General features: G+C 42.8%; 1 protein-coding gene across 2 annotated transcripts in view; it reads right to left on the bottom strand.

Moving 5' to 3' along the window:
- The window catches only part of slc41a1 (solute carrier family 41 member 1), a 128,928-nt gene that overhangs the window by 7,938 nt on the left and 94,028 nt on the right, over positions 1-26,962 (bottom strand). For both annotated transcript variants that reach the window (XM_061875512.1, XM_061875511.1), the window contains 5 exons: positions 18,355-18,426; positions 15,431-15,575; positions 7,512-7,658; positions 762-909; positions 600-679 (listed from right to left, as the gene is read on the bottom strand). In XM_061875512.1, the coding sequence (XP_061731496.1) occupies positions 600-679; positions 762-909; positions 7,512-7,658; positions 15,431-15,575; positions 18,355-18,426 (592 nt within the window). The remainder of the gene's footprint in view (positions 1-599; positions 680-761; positions 910-7,511; positions 7,659-15,430; positions 15,576-18,354; positions 18,427-26,962) is intronic.

Below are 26,962 nucleotides of genomic sequence, written 5' to 3'. Positions count from 1 at the left end.
TCTATCTGTGCAAGGACAAAAACTTTTAGCCCACTTACAGCCAAAGACTTCAAGGACCTCAACGAAGACAAAACGACAGCACGCAGACAAAGCAGAGACAAGGCTAAATCCCAAGGCCCCTAACAGCCAAGGACCTCAACGCAGATAAGACGACAGCAGGCAGACGAAGCAGAGACAATGCAAAATCACAAGACCCCATCACATTCCGTCACTTATTGTGGGTCCTGCGCCTGCTTTACATAGTATATGTGACCACTCCTTTTAGAGGCGGTCTCAGTGATGTTGACTGTGGAACGCCTGAATAAATATAGGGACTGTGACTAAGTGTGCAGCTCCATGCGTTCTCCTCATGAGCTAAATTGAACTCTGTCTCTGCATGATTCCTTGCTTCTTGTCTGTTTAATAGATGTCAACAGTGTTTGAACCTGACAGATATAAGGCTGTAACATAACAAAATGTGGAAAAACAATTAAGCACTGTGATACCTGCCATACCATGTCAACCAAACCCGTTGTACACAAATTTATGTTGAACATTTCCATTTGTTGTATTGTCGATTGGATACCAGGGTGAAAGAGGTTACCGGTACGATTCCTCACCGTTGATGACTGGGGAGAATACCGCCATACCAGCGAAGTTGGGATCGGTGACGGTCTTGTCAAGAATCAGACCACCGACACTGAAACACGGGACATGCATAAAACCAACCGACTGTACACAATCAGCATGGACACCACCCTGTTAGAGTAAGTGACACACACCTGCTGATGGCCATGGCGATGATGACCGGCTCCCATCCAGAGTAGAGCACTTCTCTGGTGGAGGGGATCTTTCTGGCAATCAGCACCCAGAGTGGACACAACGCCACAAAGACGGCGCACACCAGCGGATTGGCATAGTCGTTGTAATCTGCAAGGGAAGAGTCACCTGACTAAAATATTCATATCACGTATCGTCCTTGTGAGTGTATAATGTTTGGTGATGTACATGTTCACAAAGTGTATAATGTTTGGTGATGTACATGTTCACAAAGTGTATAATGTTTGGTGATGTACATGTTCACAAAGTGTATAATGTTTGGTGATGTACATGTTCACAAAAAGCGATACAAAAGACAACATGAATGCAACAATAGTAGAGTTCCATCAAACCCAATCATGTCTGATTTTGTATTGGCGAGTTTTAGGCCTTTACACCACGCTCTCTGCGTGCCGGCCGGACGCATTCATCTCACTGCTTCTATCGTCACACGTACGAGATTGCAAGGCATATATTCAACAGCCATACAGGTTACACTGAAGGTTGTGATAAAAACAACTTTAACACTCTCACTAATATGCGCCACACTGTGAACCCACACCAAACATGAATGACAAACACATTTCGGGACAACATCCTCAGTAACGCAACATAGGGACGGCGTGGCGCAGTGGGAGAGTGGCCGTGCGCAACCCGAGGGTCCCTGGTTCAAATCCCACCTAGTACCAACTTCGTCACGTCCGTTGTGTCCTGAGCAAGACACTTCACCCTTGCTCCTGATGGGTGCTGGTTGGCGCCTTGCATGGCAGCTCCCTCCATCAGTGTGTGAATGTGTGTGTGAATGTGGAAGTAGTGTCAAAGCGCTTTGAGTACCTTGAAGGTAGAAAAGCGCTATACAAGTACAAGCCATTTATTATTTATTTTATTTAACATAACAATTACCCAGAATCCCTTGTATCCATGACTCTTCCAGGCTATATTATAGACCCCCGCGCCCTCAACCCTGCCCACCTCAACCGACGCACGGAGGGGGGGTTTGGTGCTAACGGGGTGTTTAATATAGCCTGGAAGAGTCATGGATGCAAGGGATTCTGGGTAATTGTTATGTTGTGTTACTGTGAGGATGTTCTCCCGAAATGTGTTTGTCATTCATTTTTGGTGTGGGTTCACATTGTGGCGCATATTAATAAGAGTGTTAAAGTTGTTTATATCACAACCTTCAGTGTGACCTGTATGGCTGTTGGCTATATGCCTTGCAGTCGTGTACGTGGATCAGCGGAAGCCACGTACATGTTACTGGGCTGGCAAGCAGTTTGTACATGTTGTAGACGGCGTCAGAGGCACGCCCTTATTATTGTTATCTGGGTGACTATAGGAGCCTAAATGCTGTTTGAATTAATTTACTTTTTATGGAAGGTCCTTTATGTTTATTCAGTCAAAATGGGACTATTTACTTTATTTGCATGATAAGAAAATTGATATATTGAATGCTTAGAGTAATTATATAAAGCTCACTTTAATTGTAATTATTACATTTGTCAAAATGATTTGATGACATAACTGTTTTAAGTGCATATATGGCGGAAGGATCTGTGTGGTATGGTGGGTTTTGGACGCAAGGTGTTATGGGTAATTGCTGTCAGGTGCAGTGGAATCGAGCCACACAGTTTTTTGACCTCACTCATACTTATTCTCATTCATACTTTTTCTAACTAGTACTGCAACAAACTCTCTTTATTTTGTCATTCATTTGTTCCCACATCCTGACTGTTTTATGTTTTGAATGATTAAGATCACAAGTAAACCATACAAACCAAGAAGAACGTCTGGAGTTTTGTTTTGTTGTTGCCGCAGCAAGCGGAGTGAATGTGATAGTAGAGGAGCGTCAGGCTTAAGGCTACTTTAGGAATCTACAGTCACCATCAGCAGATATTAGCGAGAATGGTTGCGGCTCCCATTATCTTCTTCAAAAAGGCTCTTTGAGTGGTAGAGGTTGCCGCCTCCTGAGCTACAGTATCTCCACTGGGTTTTTAAATCTGGACAAAGTGAAGGTAGACCTGGAAAGGGGTGTGTTCAACCAGGAGGTACACCCTGAGACGTGCAAGTGTTCAAACTCAGACATGCGTGGCAATTTTTCTCCCGTGACATTTTATGGAGGGAAATCTGTAAAAAGTTACGAGGTCACGCCCCACTTTTGTTGCCATAGTGGCCATTGTTCCAAGGCGTGTTATGTTTGTCCACCAGTGAGTCAGCTTAGCTGAAGACACGGCCAACATACGAACAATGAAGTCAAATAGATGTGAGATGTTTCGCCCTCAAACACAAGCAGCTTACTTCCCGCATCATTTCATATCTTAGACATACATTCACAGTCTTGGTTTTTGTTTGGAAAGGTAAACCTTGATCCGGCTACTGTACTGCATACTTTCCTATTGTGACATCACACAGCACGGTCACGCCAATGGATTCAACAAAAGAGAAATGTGATTTAACAAAAATGACGCCCAGTATTTAAAGGTCTTACTTAAATGGACACACCTTGTCTATAAAGAACATTTTTAAATACCATTTGTCAGTGTAGGTAATCGTTTAGAGCAGGGGTCAGCAACCTTTTTGAAAGCAAGACCTACTTCTTGTGTAATGATTAATGCCAAGGGCTACCAGTTTGATACACACTTCAATAAATTGCCAGAAATAACCCATTTGCTCAATTTAGCTTTAATAAATAAATCTACATATATTAAAAAATGGGAATATCTGTCTGTCATTCCGTCGGACATTTTTTTTCTTTTTACGGAAGGTTTTTTGTAGAGAATAAATGATGAAAAAAACACTTAATTGAACGCTTTAAAAGAGGAAAAAACACGAAAAAAATGAAAAGGAAAACTTGAAACATAGTTTATCTTCAATTTCGACTCTTTAAAATTCAAAATTCAACCGAAAAAAATTAATAGAAAAACTAACTAACTTGAATCTTTTAGAAAAATCTAAAAAAATAATTTATGGAACATCATTTGTAATTTTTCCTAATTAAGATTAATTTTAGAATTTTGAGGACATGTTTTAAATAGGATAAAATCCAATCTGCACTTTGTTAGAATATATAACAAATTGGACAAATCATTATTTCTTCTAGATTTTCCAGAACAAAAATTTTAAAAGATATTCAAAAGACTTTGAAATAAGATTTAAATTTGATTCTACAGATTTTCAAGACTTGCCAGAATATTTTTTTTGAATTTTAATCATAATAAGTTTGAAGAAATATTTCACAAATATTCTTCGTCGAAAAAACTGAAGCTAAAATGAAGAATTAAATTAAAATGTATTTATTATTCTCTACAATAAATAAAACATTACTTGAACATTGATTTAAATTGTCAGGAAAGAAGAGGAAGGAATTTAAAAGGTAAAAAAGTATATGTTTTTAAAAATCCTAAAATAATTTTTAATGTTGTATTTTTTTCTCTAAAATTGTCTTTTGAAAGTTATAAGAAGCAAAGTAAAAATATAAATGAATTTATTTAAACAAGTGAAGACCAAGTCTTTAAAATATTTTCTTGGATTTTCAAATATTATGAGTTTTGTCTCTCTTAGAATTAAAAATGTCGAGCAAAGTGAGACCAGCTTGCTAGTAAATAAATAAAAGTTAAAAAATAGAGGCAGCTCACTGGTAAGTGCTGCTATTTGAGCTATTTTTAGAACAGGCCAGCGGGCGACTCATCTGGTCCTTACGGGCGACCTGGTGCCCGCGTTGGTGACCCCTGGTTTAGAATGTTATCATATGAGGGCCAGTCCATCGAATCAATGTCCAAAATCGAGATGAAATGTATAAATATTAGGGGTGTAACGGTACACAAACATTTTGGTTCGGTACGTACCTCGGTTTAGAGGTCACGATTCGGTTCATTTTCGGTAAAGTAAGAAAACAACAAAATATACATTTTTTGGGTTATTTATTTACCAAATTTGTAAACAATGGCTTTATCCTTTTATAATAATTCTGCCCACGTTAATCCACATTAAACTGCCTCAAATTTTTGCTATGATTAAATAAAATGACAAAACTTTTCTTCTACATACATGTATAAAAAGTGCAAAAGTGCAACGTTAACCATCCATCCATCCATCCATTTTCTACCGCTTATTCCCTTTTAGGGGTCGCTGGCGCCTATCTCAGCTACAATCAGGCGGAAGGCAGGGTACACCCTGGACAAGTCGCCACCTCATCGCAGGGCCAACACAGATAGACAGACAACATTCACACACTAGGGACCATTTAGTGTTGCCAATCAACCTATCCCCAGGTGCATGTCTTTGGAGGTGGGAGGGGCCTATCCCCAGGTGCATGTCTTTGGAGGTGGGAGGGGCCTATCCCCAGGTGCATGTCTTTGGAGGTGGGAGGGGCCTATCCCCAGGTGCATGTCTTTGGAGGTGGGAGGAAGCCGGAGTACCCGGAGGGAACCCACGCATTCACGGGGAGAACATGCAAACTCCACACAGAAAGATCCCGAGCCTGGATTTGAACCCAGGACTGCAGGACCTTCGTATTGTGAGGCAGACGCACTAACCCCTCTGCCACCGTGAAGCCCGCAACGTTAACCAGTTTCAAGTCAATTCATCATGCTTAATTTATCAGATAATTTGGAAAGCCTGTAATTGATTTTTATCATGTCAACGCGCACGCACGCACGCACGCAGGCACGCACGCACGCACGCACGCACGCACGCACGCACGCACGCACGCACGCACACACACACACACACACACACACACACACACACACACACACACACACACACACACAGCAAAATGAGGTAGCGTTACGCTAAAAGATAATTAGCCTTAGCCTTCACCTCTAGTCGGAACTGCAAGCAAACTCACGAGGAGTTGAGTTGATACCAAAATGGATACATGGATGATACAGCAGAGGATTGGGAGAATGTCATGTGGTCAGATGAAACCAAAATAGAACTTTTTGGTATAAACTCAACTCGTCGTGTTTGGATGAAGAAGAATACTGAGTTGCATCCCAAGAACACCATACCTACTGTGAAGCATGGGGGTGGAAATATCATGCTTTGGGGCTGTTTTTCTGCTAAGGCAGGGGTCGGGAACCTTTTTGGCTGAGAGAGCCATGAAAGCCAAATATTTCAAAATGTATTTCCATAGGAGCCATATAACATTTTTCAACACTGAATACAACTAAATTTGTGCATTTTTAAGTATGACAAACATTTGTAGAGTATAATAAGTCTCTTATTCTTTTTAACAACAATGTTATTCTAAAAGTTAACCAATAATACATATAATACTTCGTACCATTAATGCGACATCGTGAACAGGTGCGGTAGAAAACGGATGGTTGGATTAAAATGCATGAGAATGTTTTATGATTTGAACGTTATTTTTGAAACTGTGATTACCAGCGGAATTATTCATTACTTATCGTGTTAAGCAATGTCAGCTAAGATTTATCTGAGAGCCAGGTGCAGTCATCTGGCTCTAGAGCCATAGGTTCCCTACCCCTGGTTTAAGCATTAGACACCTTTTTTACCTGTACTCTGCCTCCCGCTGTTTCCCACATCTACAAAGCAATTAGCTACCGACTGCCACCTACTGATATGGAAGAGTATTACACGGTTACTCGGCATTGCTCGGTTAGGAGAGTGGCCGTGCTGGCAACCTGAGGGTTCCAGGTTCGATTCCCGCTTCCGCCATCCTAGTCACTGCCGTTGTGTCTTTGGGCAAGACACTTTACACACCTGCCCCCAGTGCCACCCACACTGGTTTAAATGTAACTTAGATATTGGGTGTCACTTTGTAAAGCGCTTTGAGTCACTAGAGAAAAGCGCTATATAAATATAATTATCTGAGAGCCATATGTAGTCATCAAAAGAGCCACATCTGGCTCTAGAGCCATAGGTTCCCTACCCCTGGTTTAAGCATTAGACAACTTTTTACCTGCACTCTGCCTCCCGCTGTTTCCCACATCTACAAAGCAATTAGCTACCGACTGCCACCTACTAATATGGAATAGTATTACACGGTTACTCGGCATAGCTCGGTTGGTAGAGTGGCCGTGCTGGCAACCTGAGGGTTCAAGGTTCGATTCCCGCTTCAGCCATTCTAGTCACTGCCGTTGTGTCCTTGGGCAAGACACTTTTGTGCCACCCACACTGGTTTAAATGTAACTTAGATATTGGGTGTCACTTTGTAAAGCGCTTTGAGTGACTTGAGAAAAGCGCTATATAAATGTAATTATCTGAGAGCCATATGTAGTCATCAAGAGAGCCACATCTGGCTCTAGAGCCATAGGTTCCCTACCCCTGTGCTAAGGGGACAGGACGATTGATCCGTGTAAAGGAAAGAATGAATGGGGCCATGTATCCTGAGATTTGGAGCCAAAACCTCCTTCCATCAGTGAGAGCTTTGAATCGTTGACTGAATACTTATTTTCCACCATCATTTACAAATAAATTCTTTAAAATTCCTGGATTTTTTGTTCCCATTCTGTCTCTCACAGTTGAAGTGTACCTATGATGAAAATGACAGACCTCTGTCATCCTTTGAAGTGGGAGAACTTGCACAATCGCTGGCTGACTAAATACTTTTTGGCCCCACTGTAACTGTTTGATCAGATTTAAAATAAAAAAAAGGATTCACGTTTATTTTGAGAGTTACAACAAGCAAATGGCTTCGATTTGGTGTCAAAACACAAACTGTATGAAGGTATTTGGAGCACTCTTACCTAGTTCCTTGTACAGTCCTGTAGAGATGCCAGCCAGCAGGGACAAGGTGATCAGGTCTCCCAGGCTCGCAGCAATGGGCGTGGCCACGTTGTCTGGGTTGATGCCAACTTTCCTGGAGGCGATGATCACACCAATCATGATGAGACCTGCGGGTCAGGGATGTCAAGCATGGGGGAATCTGAGATGATGTTTACATTGCAGGCCAAATTGGACCAAATCTGATTTTATCAGCTGACTGTTCAGATTATAATTAAAATATTATCTTTATTAGACTTTAGTATAAACGCTCACGGGGCCCAATGCGGCCCCAATGTGGTCTCGACATCACTCGCATGCGCATTTTGGTGAAGTGAAAACAAAAAAGGAGCTGATCGGAACAAAAAGTGACAACAGAAGAGGAAGGGCGACCTACAAACCCCGTTTCCATATGAGTTGGGAAATTGTGTTAGATGTAAATATAAACTGAATACAATGATTTGCAAATCATTTTCAAGCCATATTCAGTTGAATATGCTACAAAGACAACATATTTCATGTTCAAACTCATAAACTTTATTTTTTTTTTTTGCAAATAATAATTAACTTAGAATTTCATGGCTGCAACATGTGCCAAAGTAGTTGGGAAAGGGCATGTTCACCACTGTGTTACATCACCTTTTCTTTTAACGACACTCAATAAACATTTGGGAACTGAGGAAACTAATTGTTGAAGCTTTGAAAGTGGAATTCTTTCCCATTCTTGTGCACCCCCATACCATCACACATGTGTAAGTTACCCATGCCTTGGGCACTAATACACCCCCATACCATCACACATGTGTAAGTTACCCATGCCTTGGGCACTAATACACCCCCATACCATCACACATGTGTAAGTTACCCATGTCTTGGGCACTAATACACCCCCATACCATCACACATGTGTAAGTTACCCATGTCTTGGGCACTAATACACCCCCATACCATCACACATGTGTAAGTTACCCATGTCTTGGGCACTAATACACCCCCATACCATCACACATGTGTAAGTTACCCATGTCTTGGGCACTAATACACCCCCATACCATCACACATGTGTAAGTTACCCATGTCTTGGGCACTAATACACCCCCATACCATCACACATGTGTAAGTTACCCATGCCTTGGGCACTAATACACCCCCATACCATCACACATGTGTAAGTTACCCATGCCTTGGGCACTAATACACCCCCATACCATCACACATGTGTAAGTTACCCATGTCTTGGGCACTAATACACCCCCATACCATCACACATGTGTAAGTTACCCATGCCTTGGGCACTAATACACCCCCATACCATCACACAAGTGTAAGTTACCCATGTCTTGGGCACTAATACACCCCCATACCATCACACATGTGTAAGTTACCCATGTCTTGGGCACTAATGCACCCCCATACCATCACACATGTGTAAGTTACCCATGCCTTGGGCACTAATGCACCCCCATACCATCACACATGTGTAAGTTACCCATGCCTTGGGCACTAATACACCCCCATACCATCACACATGTGTAAGTTACCCATGCCTTGGGCACTAATACACCCCCATACCATCACACATGTGTAAGTTACCCATGCCTTGGGCACTAATGCACCCCCATACCATCACACATGTGTAAGTTACCCATGCCTTGGGCACTAATGCACCCCCATACCATCACACATGTGTAAGTTACCCATGCCTTGGGCACTAATACACCCCCATACCATCACACATGTGTAAGTTACCCATGCCTTGGGCACTAATACACCCCCATACCATCACACATGTGTAAGTTACCCATGCCTTGGGCACTAATACACCCCCATACCATCACACATGTGTAAGTTACCCATGTCTTGGGCACTAATACACCCCCATACCATCACACATGTGTAAGTTACCCATGCCTTGGGCACTAATACACCCCCATACCATCACACAAGTGTAAGTTACCCATGTCTTGGGCACTAATACACCCCCATACCATCACACATGTGTAAGTTACCCATGTCTTGGGCACTAATGCACCCCCATACCATCACACATGTGTAAGTTACCCATGCCTTGGGCACTAATGCACCCCCATACCATCACACATGTGTAAGTTACCCATGCCTTGGGCACTAATACACCCCCATACCATCACACATGTGTAAGTTACCCATGCCTTGGGCACTAATACACCCCCATACCATCACACAAGTGTAAGTTACCCATGTCTTGGGCACTAATACACCCCCATACCATCACACATGTGTAAGTTACCCATGTCTTGGGCACTAATGCACCCCCATACCATCACACATGTGTAAGTTACCCATGCCTTGGGCACTAAAACACCCCCATACCATCACACATGTGTAAGTTACCCATGCCTTGGGCACTAATACACCCCCATACCATCACACATGTGTAAGTTACCCATGCCTTGGGCACTAATGCACCCCCATACCATCACACATGTGTAAGTTACCCATGCCTTGGGCACTAATGCACCCCCATACCATCACACATGTGTAAGTTACCCATGCCTTGGGCACTAATACACCCCCATACCATCACACATGTGTAAGTTACCCATGCCTTGGGCACTAATACACCCCCATACCATCACACATGTGTAAGTTACCCATGCCTTGGGCACTAATACACCCCCATACCATCACACATGTGTAAGTTACCCATGTCTTGGGCACTAATACACCCCCATACCATCACACATGTGTAAGTTACCCATGCCTTGGGCACTAATACACCCCCATACCATCACACAAGTGTAAGTTACCCATGTCTTGGGCACTAATACACCCCCATACCATCACACATGTGTAAGTTACCCATGTCTTGGGCACTAATGCACCCCCATACCATCACACATGTGTAAGTTACCCATGCCTTGGGCACTAATACACCCCCATACCATCACACATGTGTAAGTTACCCATGCCTTGGGCACTAATGCACCCCCATACCATCACACATGTGTAAGTTACCCATGCCTTGGGCACTAATACACCCCCATACCATCACACATGTGTAAGTTACCCATGCCTTGGGCACTAATACACCCCCATACCATCACACATGTGTAAGTTACCCATGCCTTGGGCACTAATGCACCCCCATACCATCACACATGTGTAAGTTACCCATGCCTTGGGCACTAATGCACCCCCATACCATCACACATGTGTAAGTTACCCATGCCTTGGGCACTAATACACCCCCATACCATCACACATGTGTAAGTTACCCATGCCTTGGGCACTAATACACCCCCATACCATCACACATGTGTAAGTTACCCATGCCTTGGGCACTAATGCACCCCCATACCATCACACATGTGTAAGTTACCCATGCCTTGGGCACTAATACACCCCCATACCATCACACATGTGTAAGTTACCCATGCCTTGGGCACTAATACACCCCCATACCATCACACATGTGTAAGTTACCCATGCCTTGGGCACTAATGCACCCCCATACCATCACACATGTGTAAGTTACCCATGTCTTGGGCACTAATGCACCCCCATACCATCACACATGTGTAAGTTACCCATGTCTTGGGCACTAATACACCCCCATACCATCACACATGTGTAAGTTACCCATGCCTTGGGCACTAATACACCCCCATAACATCACACATGTGTAAGTTAGTCATGTCTTGTTCACTAATACACCCCCATACCATCACACATGTGTAAGTTACCCATGTCTTGGGCACTAATACACGCCCATACCATCACACATGTGTAAGTTACCCATGCCTTGGGCACTAATGCACCCCCATACCATCACACATGTGTAAGTTACCCATGTCTTGGGCACTAATACACCCCCATACCATCACACATGTGTAAGTTACCCATGCCTTGGGCACTAATACACCCCCATACCATCACACATGTGTAAGTTACCCATGCCTTGGGCACTAATACACCCCCATACCATCACACATGTGTAAGTTACCCATGTCTTGGGCACTAATACACCCCCATACCATCACACATGTGTAAGTTACCCATGTCTTGGGCACTAATACACCCCCATACCATCACACATGTGTAAGTTACCCATGTCTTGGGCACTAATACACCCCCATACCATCACACATGTGTAAGTTACCCATGCCTTGGGCACTAATACACCCCCATACCATCACACATGTGTAAGTTACCCATGTCTTGGGCACTAATACACCCCCATACCATCACACATGTGTAAGTTACCCATGTCTTGGGCACTAATACACCCCCATACCATCACACATGTGTAAGTTACCCATGCCTTGGGCACTAATACACCCCCATACCATCACACATGTGTAAGTTACCCATGCCTTGGGCACTAATACACCCCCATACCATCACACATGTGTAAGTTACCCATGCCTTGGGCACTAATGCACCCCCATACCATCACACATGTGTAAGTTACCCATGTCTTGGGCACTAATACACCCCCATACCATCACACATGTGTAAGTTACCCATGTCTTGGGCACTAATACACCCCCATACCATCACACATGTGTAAGTTACCCATGCCTTGGGCACTAATACACCCCCATACCATCACACATGTGTAAGTTACCCATGTCTTGGGCACTAATACACCCCCATACCATCACACATGTGTAAGTTACCCATGTCTTGGGCACTAATACACCCCCATACCATCACACATGTGTAAGTTACCCATGCCTTGGGCACTAATACACCCCCATACCATCACACATGTGTAAGTTACCCATGCCTTGGGCACTAATACACCCCCATACCATCACACATGTGTAAGTTACCCATGTCTTGGGCACTAATACACCCCCATACCATCACACATGTGTAAGTTACCCATGCCTTGGGCACTAATACACCCCCATACCATCACACATGCTGGCTTTTCAACTTTGCGTCGATAACAGTCTGGAATGTTCGCTTCCCCTTTGGTCCGGATGACACGATATTGTTGATAAATGGCTTTCGCGACCAACTGTATTTAGTGACAGTGGTTTTCTGAACAGTTAATAAAGTAAAGTTAATGATTAGTTGCAAAAAAAAATGTTTATCAGTTTGGACATCAAATATGTTGTCTTTGTAGCATATTCAACTGAATATGGCTTGAAAAGGATTAAAGGGAACATTATCAGCAGACCTATGTAAGCGTCAATATATACCTTGATGGTGCAGAAAAAAGACCATCTATTTTTTTAACCGATTTCCGAACTCTAAATGGGTGAATTTTGGCGAATTAAACGCCTTTCTGTTTATCGGGCTGGAGGCGATGACGTCAGAATGTGACGTCACCGAGGTAACACACCCACCATTTTCATTTTCAACACATTACAAACACCGGGTCTCAGCTCTGTTATTTTCCGTTTTTTGGACTATTATTTGGAACCTTGGAGACATCATGCCTGGTGGGTGTGTTGTCGGAGGGTGTAACAACACTAACAGGGAGGGATTCAAGTTGCACCACTGGCCCCAAGATGCCAAAGTGTCTGCCGCCAGACCCCCATTGAATGTACCAAAGTGTCTGCCGCCAGACCCCCATTGAATGTACCAAAGTGTCTGCCGCCAGACCCCCATTGAATGTACCAAAGTGTCTGCCGCCAGACCCCCATTGAATGTACCAGAGTGTCTGCCGCCAGACCCCCATTGAATGTACCAAAGTGTCTGCCGCCAGACCCCCATTGAATGTACCAGAGTGTCTGCCGCCAGACCCCCATTGAATGTACCAAAGTGTCTGCCGCCAGACCCCCATTGAATGTACCAAAGTGTCTGCCGCCAGACCCCCATTGAATGTACCAGAGTGTCTCCACATTTGAGCGGCGATGCTAAGACAGACATGGCACAGAGATGTATGGATAACCTGCAGATGCATTTGCAACCATTAAGTCAACGAAATCACAAAGGTGAGTTTTGTTGATGTTGACTGCCAGCTAATCGATGCTAACATGCTATGCTAATCGATGCTGACATGCTATTTACCGGCGGTGCTAAAGCAGACATGGCACAGAGATGTATGGATAACCTGTAGATGCATTTGTAACTATATTACGTTTCCTTCCACCCACATTTAATGCGAAACAAACACTTACCAATCGACGGATTTAAGTTGCTCCAGTGTCAAAAGATGCCAAAGTCCTGATCGTTTGGTCCGCACATTTTACCGGCGATGCTAACGCAGCTATTCGGCCATGCTATGGCTATGAATAGCGTCAATAGCTATTCGCTCAATAGCTTCAGTTTCTTCCTCAATATTTTCATACTCCAACCATCTGTTTCAATACATGCGTAATCTGTTGAATCGCTTAAGTCGCTGAAATCCGAGTTTGAATCCGAGCTAATGTCGCTATATCTTGCTGTGGTATTCCCATTGTTTGTTTACATTGGCAGCACTGTGTGACGTCACAGGGAAATGGCCAGTGTCTTCACAGAGAGCGAAAATAAGGAACTTTAAGGCTTTATTTAGGGATATTCCGAGACCGGTAAAATTTGAAAAAAACTTCAAAAAATACAACAAGCCACTGGGAACTGATTTTTATTGTTTTTAACCCTTTTGAAATTGTGATAATGTTCCCTTTTAAGAAATCATTGTATTCCTTTTATATTTACATTAAAACAATTTCCCAACTCATATGGAAACGGGGTTTGTCTAAAGGACAAGCTGTAAAAATGGATTATTAATCCACTTTTTCATTTCTGGTTAATATCTGCTTAATTCCATTCAGCATGTTCTATCTACACTTCTGATAAAATGTAATAATCTCTTATTCTTCTGTTGTTTGATACTTTAACATCAGTTTTGGATGATACCACAACTTTAGGTATCCATCCGATACCAAGTAGTTAAAGGATCAAACATTGGTCATAATTAAAATTCTCATGTGTCCAGGGACGTCTTTTTGGAGTTTATGAATTAAAAAAATAAATATATATATATATATATTTTGTGAAGCTAAAAAAATATTGATGTAATCCTAGTAGTACCTACTCGATACGCTCTTGTACTTGGTATCATCACAGTGGATGTCAGGTGCAGATCCATCCATGGCGTTTGTTTACATTGACGTCGGTGAGCTATTGTATCCTCCTAGAATGTGTAGTGAAGCAAGTTTAGCTATTCCTCGTCCTCCAGTGATAACGTTACTTGTAAGAGACTTACTTTATTTGTCTCCATGGAGGGGAGGATTAGTGATTTAGAAGTAGCTAAAACACTGCCGATTGTGGATGGACATTAGCCGCTAGTTAGATAGGCATGTTTAAAGCAGTGGTCCCCCAACCACCGGGTCGTGGCCTGGTACCGGCACGCAGAATTTATTTTATTTTATTTTTTTTAAATCAACATAAAAAAACACAAAATACACTTACAATTAGTGCACCAACCCAAAAAAACTCCCTTTTTCATGATTAAAAAAAAAAAAAAAAAGAATTATCCACGCCGGGCCGCAGGACAAATTATCAAGCGTTGACCGTTCATCCTCGCGCAAATTAGCGGGGAAATCGTCGCTTTCTTGGTCCGAATCGCTCTTGCTGCTGGTGGCCATGATTATACACAATGTTCAGATGTGAGGAGCTCCACAACCCGTGACATCACGCGCACATCGTCTGCTACTTCCGGTACAGGCAAGGCTTTTTTATAAGCGTCCAAAAGTTGTGAACTTTATCGTGGATGTTCTCTACTAAATCCTTTCAGCAAAAATATGGCAATATGGTGAAATGATGAAGTATGACACATAGAATGGAGCTGCTATCCCCGTTTAAATAAGAACATCTCATTTCAGTAGGCCTTTAAGAGATCATCACGCCAAATGTTATGTGACGTTGAGAGTTCAGCTCAACTTGGAACTGCCGAGTCAATATGTGCGGGGTGCTAGTACTTCACCTAGAAGCAGAGAAGCAATGAAGGCCGTGGCCACACTGGAGGCACAGAGCAGCACGGCGTGGTTCAGCCGGAATTGACCCTCTGGAATCCAACCGAAGATCACCGCGGCGATGGAGGCCAGAAACCCCACCACGGTAGCCTGGACCTGAACACATGCATACAAACAAGGTTGAAGGTGTTCAATAGAGGTAGCCTGGACCTGAACACATGCATACAAAAAAGGTTCCAGGTGTTCAATAGAGGAGCTGCAGAGCAGGGATGTTCAACATAATTGTTCTGAGGACCACAAATTCCAGAAAGATACGGGCGACACAAGCAGCCCGTCATCCCGTGCCCGATACCATGCGCCACACAAGCAAACCTGCGGCGTTACCCGTGTGCGATACCATGTGCGACACAAGCAGTACGGCAGCGTGCCCACCTGTGTGTGATATCATGTGCGATACAAGTAGTCCTACAGAGTGTTTACTTAGGTGTGATATCATTTGCGGTACAGTCAGTCTTACCGAGTGTTAACTTGTGTGTGGTATCATGTGCGATACAAGCAGTCCTACTGATATCACACACAAGTAAACACTCCTACAGAGTGTGTACTTGTGTGTGATACAATCAGTCCTGCAAATAGTTTACTTGTGTTTGATATCACGTGCAATACAAACAGTCCTACAGAGTGTTTACTTGTGTGTGATATCATGTGCGATACAATCAGTCCTGCATTGAGTTTAACTTGTGTGTGATATCATGTGCAATACAATCAGTTCTGCAAAGAGTTTACTTATGTGTGATAAAATCAGCACTGCATAGTGTTTACTTGTGGGAGAAATCATGTGCGATACAAGCAGTCCTACAGTGTTTACTTGTGTGTGATATCATGTGTGATACAAGCAGTCCTACAGAGTGTTTACTTGTGTGTGATATCATGTGTGATATAATCAGTCCTGCATAAAGTTTACTTGTCTGTGATATCATGTGTGATACAAGCAGTCCTACAGTGTTTACTTGTGTGTGATATCATGTGTGATACAAGCAGTCCTACAGAGTGTTTACTTGTGTGTGATATCATGTGTGATATAATCAGTCCTGCATAAAGTTTACTTGTCTGTGATATCATGTGTGATACAAGCAGTCCTACAGAGTGTTTACTTGTGTGTGATATCATGTGTGATATAATCAGTCCTGCATTAAGTTTACTTGTGTGTGATATCATGTGTGATACAAGCACTCCTACAGAGTGTTTACTTGTGTGTGATATCATGTGTGATACAAGCAGTCCTGCATTAAGTTTACTTGTTTGTGATATCATGTGTGATAAAAGCAGTCCTACAGTGTTTACTTGTGTGTGATATCATGTGTGATATAATCAGTCCTGCATTAAGTTTACTTGTCTGTGATATCATGTGCGATACAAGCAGTCCTACAGAGTGTTTACAGCAAGTTAACATCTAAATGTCCTTTAATAAACACATAATGTTTCTATTATAGTTCACAAATAGTAAAACATGCTAGGCAAGCAGCTACACAACAGCTAAGCACATAATAGCACACAAGCTAGACATAGCTAGACGGGCGAGACGTTCACTTTCTATTTTGTATATTACGGAAAATCAGCGTCCTCTCTAGTGGACATTTGAATTTGATCTATTTATTTTGTTGGAATCATAGGAGCCCTCTGCTGTTTTCAGGGACCTTCTGCCAAAAAAGCTGGTCAAAGATAATCTCTATGACAAAACTCTGGTGTTTTTAAGAATCTGCTGCAAAAATGTGAGTTACAGAGAAGTTTTTTTTATATGTACTGAACTTGCAGGCGATCAGCGCGGTTCTCAACCTTTTTTTTCAGTGAAAATGTTTTTAATTCAAGTTCCCCCTAATCAGAGCAAAGCATTGTAGGTTGAAAAAAAGAGATTAAGCAAAATACAGCACTATGTCATCAGTTTCTGATTTTTTTAAATGTGTAACAGTTCAAAAGATTGCTCATTTGTAGTGGTCTTTCTTGAACTATTTGGAAAGAAAAGATATAGAAATAACTAAAAATTTGTCACGATGTCGATTATTTCCACAAACAATTTGAAATGTGGACTCGTCTGACCACAGAACACTTTTCCACTTTGCATCAGTCCATCTTAGATGATCTCGGGCCCCGAGAAGCCAGTGACGTTTCTGGATGTTGTTGATAAATGCCTTTCGCTTTGCATAGTAGAGCTTTAACTTGCACTTACAGATGTAGCGACCAACTGTATTTAGTGACAGTGGTTTTCTGAAGTGTTCCTGAGCCCATGTGGTGATATCCTTTTGAGATTGATGTCGGTTTTTGATACAGTGCCGTCTGAGGGATGGAAGGTCACGGTCATTCAATGTTGGTTTCCGGCCATGCCGCTTACGTGGAGTGATTTCTCCAGATTCTCTGAACCTTTTGATGATATTATGGAGCGTAGATGTTGAAATCCCTAAATTTCTTGCAATGTCACTTTGAGAAAGGTTGTTCTTAAACTGTTTGACTATTTAAGGTTGTTCTTAAACTGTTTGACTATTTGCTCACACAGTTGTGGACAAAGGGGTGTACCTCGCCCCATCCTTTCTTGTGAAAGACTGAGCATTTTTTGGGAAGCTGTTTTTATAGCCAATCATGGCACCCACCTGTTCCCAATTAGCCTGCACACCTGTGGGATGTTCCAAATAAGTGTTTGATGAGCATTCCTCAACTTTATCAGTATTTATTGCCACCTTTCCCAACTTCTTTGTCACGTGTTGCTGGCATCAAATTCTAAAGTTCATGAAAAGGATTTGCAAATCATTGTATTCTGTTTATATTTACATCCAACACAATTTCCCAACTCATATAGAAACGGGGTTTGTAGATCTATTCAGTACAGAGTCATTCATAAGCAGATGACACACAGATTTATTGAAGTGAGGCGTTGATGTACCTGGATGAGAGCTAAGTTCCCCATGATCATGTTCCACATGTCCTTGCTTGAGTCCATTTGACCAATATTAGCCTGCAAGACAGAGCACAAGACAGAAAGTTATCACATGTTTGGACGTGCTGCAGGCTCGAGGCCCCGCCTGAACAATAAGACATTCAGTAATCGACACAAGGATGCTCTGATCTCTGGTCCCCCCTCCCCCGCCCGGACCAAGTCCACTTATCTCATCTGGCCTCTTTCACGAGAAGACACAAACACAGATGTTGTCAAGCATAACGGGGGATTTGATTGCAATGATTCCAGACCTCATACACGCACACCTGAATGGTACTGTACAGAAATTAAACATCCACAAACGCTCAGTAATGATGTGCGGATCAATACTGAAATATCGATACCAGATCTTTGTGCAATAATAGCGTTTCTCCAATTAGAATATCAGTATTGTTGATACTGTGACGCTTGGCTGGCATCGAGGTGTTGCGGTGGCGTTCTCTCAATGATGTAGTCGGATAAGACACAGCGTAAAGGTAAGAAATGATTGATTTATGCTAAAGGACAAAGTAAGAACAAAACACTTGCACAAAGGCACTATAGACAAAACCAACAGAACTAGCATGTGAGCTAGAAGGAACAAAAGACGCTAGCATGTGAGCTAGGGAAATAAACAAAGAAATAGCGTGGAAGCTAATGGAGTTCAAAAGGGTATTTACCACAATGCCGGATCGCGACGTCACCTGTTGCATCAAAAGCAAATTACACTAAGATACCGAAGGAACAAAAAGGGCAGGCTTAAATACAGGGAATAATTAAAAAGCAGGTGCGAGTGACAAACAGAATGCAGGTGACACAAATGCGTTGCTAAGGGAACGGAACAAACAGGAAGTGCCACCGGGAACTAAGGAAGACAAACTAACCAGATGTGATACGTAAAGAGAACTAAACCAGAACATGACATGATCCAAGTAGCGGATCATGACAGATACTTTAGTTCAAGGGTGTCCAAATTTTTTCCACTTTTCCTGAAAAGGGGCCGTATTGATATCTTAATAAAATTAAACAATGGATGTGCGCTAACTTTTTGCAACTCAACGCCAAGAAAATGCTGATTATCGGCCCTGCTCGACACGGACATCATTTTAATATCCATCCATCTTCTTCGCTCATCCGAGGTCGGGTCGCGGGGGAAGCAGCCTAAGCAGGGAAGCCGAGACTTCCCTCTCCCCAGTCACTTCGTTCATCTCCTCCCGGGGGATCCCGAGGCGTTCCCAGGCCAGCCGGGAGACATAGTCTTCCTAACGTGTACTGGGTCTTCCCCGTGGCCTCCAACCAGTTGGATGTGCCCTAAACACGGAGGGTGGCATCCTGACCAGATGCCCGAACCACCTCATCTGGCTCCTCTCCATGTGGAGGAGCAGCAGCTTTACTTTGAGTTCCTCCCGGATGGCAGAGCTTCTCACCCTATCTCTAAGGGAGAGACCCAAACTCATTTGGGCCGCTTGTACCCGTGATCTTATCCTTTCGGTCATGACCCAAAGCTCATGACCATAGGTGAGGATGGGAATGTAGATCGACCAGTAAATTGAGAGCTTTGCCTTCCGGCTCAGCTCCTTCTTCACCACAACGGATCGGTACAACGTCCGCATTACTGAAGACGCCGCACCGATCCGCCTGTCGATCTCACCATCCACTCTTCCCTCACTCGTGAACAAGACTCCTAGGTACTTGAACTCCTCCACTTGGGGCAGGGTCTCCTCCCCAACCCGGAGATGGCACTCAACCTTTTCCGGGAATTGGAGGTGCTGATTCTCATTCCGGTCGCCTCACACTCGGCTGCGAACCGATCCAGTGAGAGCTGAAGATCCCGGTCATCAGGACCACATCATCTGCAAAAAGCAGAGACCTAATCCTGCGGCCACCAAACCAGAACCCCTCAACGCCTTGACTGCGCCTAGAAATTCTGTCCATAAAAGTTATGAACAGAATGGGTGACAAAGGACAGCCTTGGCGGAGTCCAACCCTCACTGGGAAATGTGTTCGACTTACTGCCAGCAATGCGGACCAAGTTCTGACACTGATCATACAGGGAGCGGACCACCACAATAAGACAGTCCGATACCCCATACTCTCTGAGCACTCCCCACAGGACTTCCCGAGGGACACGGTCCAATGCCTTCTCCAAGTCACAAAAGCACATGTAGACTGGTTGGGCAAACTCCCATGCACCCTCAAGAACCCTGCCGAGAGTATAGAGCTGGTCCACATCTATTTAATAATACAACTTTAACATTTGACAACCAAACAATTAAACAAGGTGACACGGTAAAGAATCTGGGTATTATCTTCGACCCAACTCTCTCCTTTGAGTCACACATTAAAAGCGTTACTTAAACGGCCTTCTTCCATCTCCGTATTATTGCTAAAATTCTCTCCATTCTGTCCACTAAAGACGCTGAGATCATTATCCATGTGTTTGTTACGTCTCGTCTCGACTACTGTAACGTATTATTTTGGGGTCTCCCCATGTCTAGCATTAAAAGATTACAGTTGGTACAAAATGTGGCTGCTAGACTTTTGACAAGAACAAGAAAGTTTGATCATATTACGCCTGTACTGTATATACCTTTATATACATATATACATACATATATACCTATACTGTATATACCTTTATATACATATATACATACATATATACCTATACTGTATATACCCTTTATATACATATATACATACATATATACCTATACTGTATATACCTTTATATACATATATACCTATACTGTATATACCTTTATATACATATATACATACATATATACCTATACTGTATATACCTTTATATACATATATACATACATATATACCTATACTGTATATACCTATACTGTATATACCTTTATATACATATATACATACATATATACCTATACTGGCTCACCTGCACTGGCTTCCTGTGCACTTAAGATGTGACTTTAAGGTTTTACTGTGTTAGATGTAAATATAAACGGAATACATCAATCCATCCATCCATTTTCTACCGCTTAGTTCCTTTGGGGTCGCTGGTGCCTGTCTCAGCTACAATAGGCAGAGTACACCCCTGACAAGTCTAAACGTAATACAATGATTTGGAAATCCTTTTCAAGCCATATTCAGTTGAATATGCTACAAAGACAACATATTTCATGTTCAAACTCAAAAACATTTTTTTTTTTTGCAAATAATCATTAACTTTAGAATTTGATGCCAGCAACACGTGACAAAGAAGTTGGGAAAGGTGGCAATAAATACTGATAAAGTTGAGGAATGCTCATCAAACACTTATTTGGAACATCCCACAGGTGTGCAGGCTAATTGGGAACAGGTGGGTGCCATGATTGGCTATAAAAACAGCTTCCCAAAAAATGCTCAGTCTTTCACAAGAAAGGATGGGGCGAGGTACACCCCTTTGTCCACAACTGTGTGAGCAAATAGTCAAACAGTTTAAGAACAACCTTTCTCAAAGTGACATTGCAAGAAATTTAGGGATTTCAACATCTACGCTCCATAATATCATCAAAAGGTTCAGAGAATCTGGAGAAATCACTCCACGTAAGCAGCATGGCCGGAAACCAACTTTGAATGACCGTGACCTTCCATCCCTCAGACGGCACTGTATCAAAAACCGACATCAATCTCTAAAGGATATCACCACATGGGCTCAGGAACACTTCAGAAAACCACAGTCACTAAATACAGTTTGTCGCTACATCTGTAAGTGCAAGTTAAAGCTCTAATATGCAAAGCGAAAGCAATTTATCAACAACATCCAGAAACGCCCCCGCTTCTCTAGGACCGAGATCATCTAAGATGGACTGATGCAAAGTGGAAAAGTGTTCTGTGGTCTGACGAATTCCACATTTCAAATTATTTTTGGGAAATATTCAACATCGTGTCATCCGGACCAAAGGGGAAGCGAACCATCCAGACTGTTATCGGCGCAAAGTTGAAAAGCCAGCATGTGTGATGGTATGGGGGTGCATTAGTGCCCAAGGCATGGGTAACTTACACATCTGTGAAGGCACCATTAATGCTGAAAGGTACATACAGGTTTTGGAACAACATATGCTGCCATCTAAGCGCTGTCTTTTTCATGGACGCCCCTGCTTATTTCAGCAAGACAATGCCAAGCCACATTCAGCATGTGTTACAACAGCATGGCTTCGTAAAAAATGAGTGTGGGTACTTTCCTGGCCCGCCTGCAGTCCAGATATGTCTCCCATGGAAAATGTGTGGCGCATTATGAAGCGTAAAATAGGACAGCGGAGACCCCGGACTGTTGAAGGACTGAAGCTCTACATAAAACAAGAATGGGAAAGAATTCCACTTTCAAAGCTTCAACAATTAGTTTCCTCAGTTCCCAAACGTTTATTGAGTGTTGTTAAAAGAAAAGGTGATGTAACACAGTGGTGAACATGCCCTTTCCCAACTACTTTGGCACGTGTTGCAGCCATGAAATTCTAAGTTAATTATTTTTTGCAAAAAAAAAATTTATGGGTTTAAACATCAAATATCTTGTCTTTGTAGCATATTCAACTGAATATGGGTTGAAAAGGATTAATTTCCCAACTCTAATGGAAACAGGGTTTGTAAAATGGCAACATTTGTTTACGATGCAGATCGTTAAGTAAACATATTTTAATTCATTTCTAAATGGGAGATGGCACCTGCCTCACTTCCTAGTCAGGAGTACACAGACATATTTACAACTGCGAGCATTTGAGAGTCCAACCAACCTGCAATAACTTGCATGTTTATGGTCTGTGGGAGAAATGGAGAACCCATGCAGGCACATCGAGAACATGTAAACTCCACTCTGAAAGGCCCCAGCGGGCAGGTTTGAACCCACAACCTTCCTGCTGGGAGGTGACGGCGCTAACCACCACACCAATATGGCAATAGGCTGAAGTAGAGGGGGGAAAAAAAGGGGGGTGAAATGTCTGTTGGCTTGTTTTGGTTGGTTTTAAAGACGTCGTACGTGAGCACATGCTACTAAAACTTCATGTTTGAATGTATGAGCGTCACGTGTTGAGGTTTAGTCAGTGTGTGAGTGGAAGTGCAGGACAGCACATGAGACTATCAGGGCCGTGTAAACACACGTGTGGATGCAGGCCTCCTGCCCCAGCACTCATACGACCGCTCAAAGGGGGCAAACTGCGAGGCACGCTGATAAGAAGGTTTACGTGCAGCTGATAAGAAATAGTCAAATATCGGCATGGAGCATTGCGGTATCCCAGACTTACAAAACTCTAAACCAGGGTTCGGGAACCTTTTTGGCTGAGAGAGCCAAGAATCCTAATATTTTAAAATGTATTTCCGTAAGAGTCATATACAATTTTTTTCAACCCTGAACACAACTAAACGCAATTTAGTTTTAAAGACCTACTGAGACCCACTACTAGCGACCACGCAGTCTGATAGTTTATATATCAATGATGAAATATTAACATTGCAACACATGCCGATACGGCCCTTTTTACTTTACTAAATTGCAATTTTAAATGTCCCGCGGAGTTTCTTGTTGAAAACGTGGCAGAATGATGACACGTATGATGACGCATGTACGTGACGTCTCCAGTTGGAGGGGACATAGTGCAGCACCACTAGCGGCTAAAAGTCGTCTCTTTTCATCGCATAATTACACAGTATTTTGGACATCTGTGTTGCTGAATCTTTTGCAATTTGTTCAATTAATAATGGAGACGTCAAAGAAGAATGCTGTTGGTGGAAAGCGGTGGATTGCAGCTGCCTTTAGCAACCGAAACACAGCCGGTGTTTCTTTGTTTGTTGTGAAGCTTTAACACAGAGCCGTCAAGCGAACATGTTTCTCTACGTCAACCGGCAAGTTTTTGGATGGGAAATTTGTGATATTAAGTCGCTCTTACCGGAGACTTGAGTGGATTACACGACCTCATCCTGCAGCTCAAAAAGGCAGCTGTGATCTTGGCTCCTCGGCTTCTCTCAGAGACACTGGCGTTCACCGCAGCCATCCGACTTCATCCGAAGTCAAAGTAGAAAAATGGAGGTGGGAAGCTTTAGCCTTTAGCCACACAAACAAACGGTGATTCCTTCTTTGAAATTCCCAGAGTGACGCTTTACTATGGATCAGAGCGGTCAAGCGAACATGGTTCCCGACCAATTGTTAACCGGCAGGTTTCGGTGAGAAAATTGTGGTAAAAAGTCGCCTCTTTCTGGAGATCAGCGGAACTTCTGGGGCGGCATAGCTCAGTTGGTAGAGCGGCCGTGCCAGCAACTTGAGGGTTGCAGGTTCGATTCCCGCTTCCATCAACCTAGTTACTGCCGTTGTGTCCTTGGGCAAGACACTTTACCCACCTGCTCCCAGTGCCACCCACACTGCTTTAAATGTAACTTAGATACTGGGTGTCACTATGTAAAGCGCTTTGAGTCACTAGAGAAAAGCGCTATATAAATATAATTCACTTCACTTCTGTCGTGCTGCAGCTGTCGTGACTAATTCCCTCAGAGACTGGTGTCAAGACACCCGTGGACACACCCCTCCGACTATCACAGGGGTAGGGAACCTATGGCTCTAGAGCCAGATGTGGTTCTTTTGATGACTGCATCTGGCTCTCAGATCAATCTTAGCTGACATTGCTTAACACAATCAATCAATCAATGTTTACTTATATAGTCCTAAATCACTAGTGTCTCAAAGGGCTGCACAAACCACTACCACATCCTCGGTAGGCCCACATAAGGGCAAGGAAAACTCACACCCAGTGGGACGTCGGTGACAATGATGACTATGAGAACCTTGGAGAGGAGGAAAGCAATGGATGTCGAGCGGGTCTAACATGATACTGTGAAAGTTCAATCCATAATGGATCCAACACAGTCGCAAGAGTCCAGTCCAAAGCGGATCCAACACAGCAGCGAGAGTCCCGTTCACAGCGGAGCCAGCAGGAAACCATCCCAAGCGGAGGCGGATCAGCAGCGCAATAAGTAATGAATAATTGCGCTGGTAATCAGTGTTGAAAATAACATTCAAATATAAAAAATTCTCATGCATTTTTATCCATCCATCCGTTTTTCTACCTACCCTGTTCAAGAAGTCAAGAATGGTAAGAAGTATTTTATTCATTATTAGTTAGCTTCAGATAAAAATGTTATTGAAAAGACTAACAGACGTGTTATACCCTAATGTTGGTTTTACATCAAAATGCACACATTTAGTTGTATGAAGTGTTAAAAAAAATATTATATGGCTGTCAGGGAAATACATTTTAAAATATTTGGCTTCCATGGCTCTCTCAGCCAAAAAGGTTCCCGACCCCTGGACTATCAGGTACTATTTAATCTCACTAAAACACTAGCAACACAATAGAATGATAAGGGATTTCCCAGAATTATCCTAGTAAATGTGTCTAAAAACATCTGAATCGCTCACAATGCAATCGCCTTTTTTTTTTCTTTCTAGTCCTTCGATATCAATATCCTCAGCCACAAATCTTTCATCCTCGCTCAAATAATGGGGAAATTGTCGTTTTTTTTGGTCCGAATAGCTCTTTTTGTTGGAGGCTCCCATTATAAACAATGTGAGGACGTGAGGAGCCCTCACACCAGTGATGTTATCGTCTGCTACTTCCGGTACAGGCAAGGATTTTTTATTAGCGACCAAAAGTTGCGAACTTTGTTGTCGATGTTCTCTACTAAATCCTTTCAGCAAAAATATGGCAATATGGCGAAATGATGAAGTATGACACATAGAATGGAGCTGCTATCCCCGTTTAAATAAGAACATCTCATTTCAGTAGGACTTTAAGTAAGACCAACATTTCTAGAGTATAATAGGTAAGGGTGTGGGGAAAAATCAATTCGAATACGAATCGAATTTGTTGTGCGATTCAGAATCAATTCTCTTTTCTTAAATTTTTTTTTTTTTTTTTTATCAACCCAACAAACCACTACACAGCAATACCAAAACAATGCAATCCAATTCCAAAACCAAAGCTGAGCCAGCAACACTCAGAACTGCAATAAACAGAGCAATTGAGAGGAGACACAAACACCACACAGAACAAACCAAAAGTAGTGAAACAAAAATGAATATTATCAACAACAGTATCAATATTAGTTATCATTTCAGCATAGCAGTGATTAAAAATCCCTCATTGACATTATCATTAGACATTTATAAAAATAATAAAAGAACAATATATAAAACATTTTGGAAGCAGGAAAAATAACAGCACCTCCAAGTCCGAGTCCATGGTTCTCGCCCGGAAAAGGGTGTAGTGCCATCTCCGGGTTGGGGAGGAGACCCTGCCCCAAGTGGAGGAGTTCAAGTACCTAGGAGTCTTGTTCACGAGTGGGGGAAGAGTGGATGGTGAGATCGACAGGCGGATCGGTGCGGCGTCTTCAGTAATGCGGACGTTGTATCGATCCGTTGTGGTGAAGAAGGAGCTGAGCCGGAAGGCAAAGCTCTCAATTTACCGGTCGATCTACGTTCCCATCCTCACCTATGGTCATGAGCTTTGGGTCATGACTGAAAGGATAAGATCACGGGTACAAGCGGCCCAAATGAGTTTCCAGGTCTCTCCCTTAGAGA

The sequence above is a fragment of the Nerophis ophidion genome, linkage group LG16 (genome assembly GCF_033978795.1).
Source record: "Nerophis ophidion isolate RoL-2023_Sa linkage group LG16, RoL_Noph_v1.0, whole genome shotgun sequence".
Taxonomy (NCBI): Eukaryota; Metazoa; Chordata; class Actinopteri; order Syngnathiformes; family Syngnathidae; genus Nerophis; species Nerophis ophidion.
This window is presented reverse-complemented; position numbering and strand designations above follow the sequence as displayed.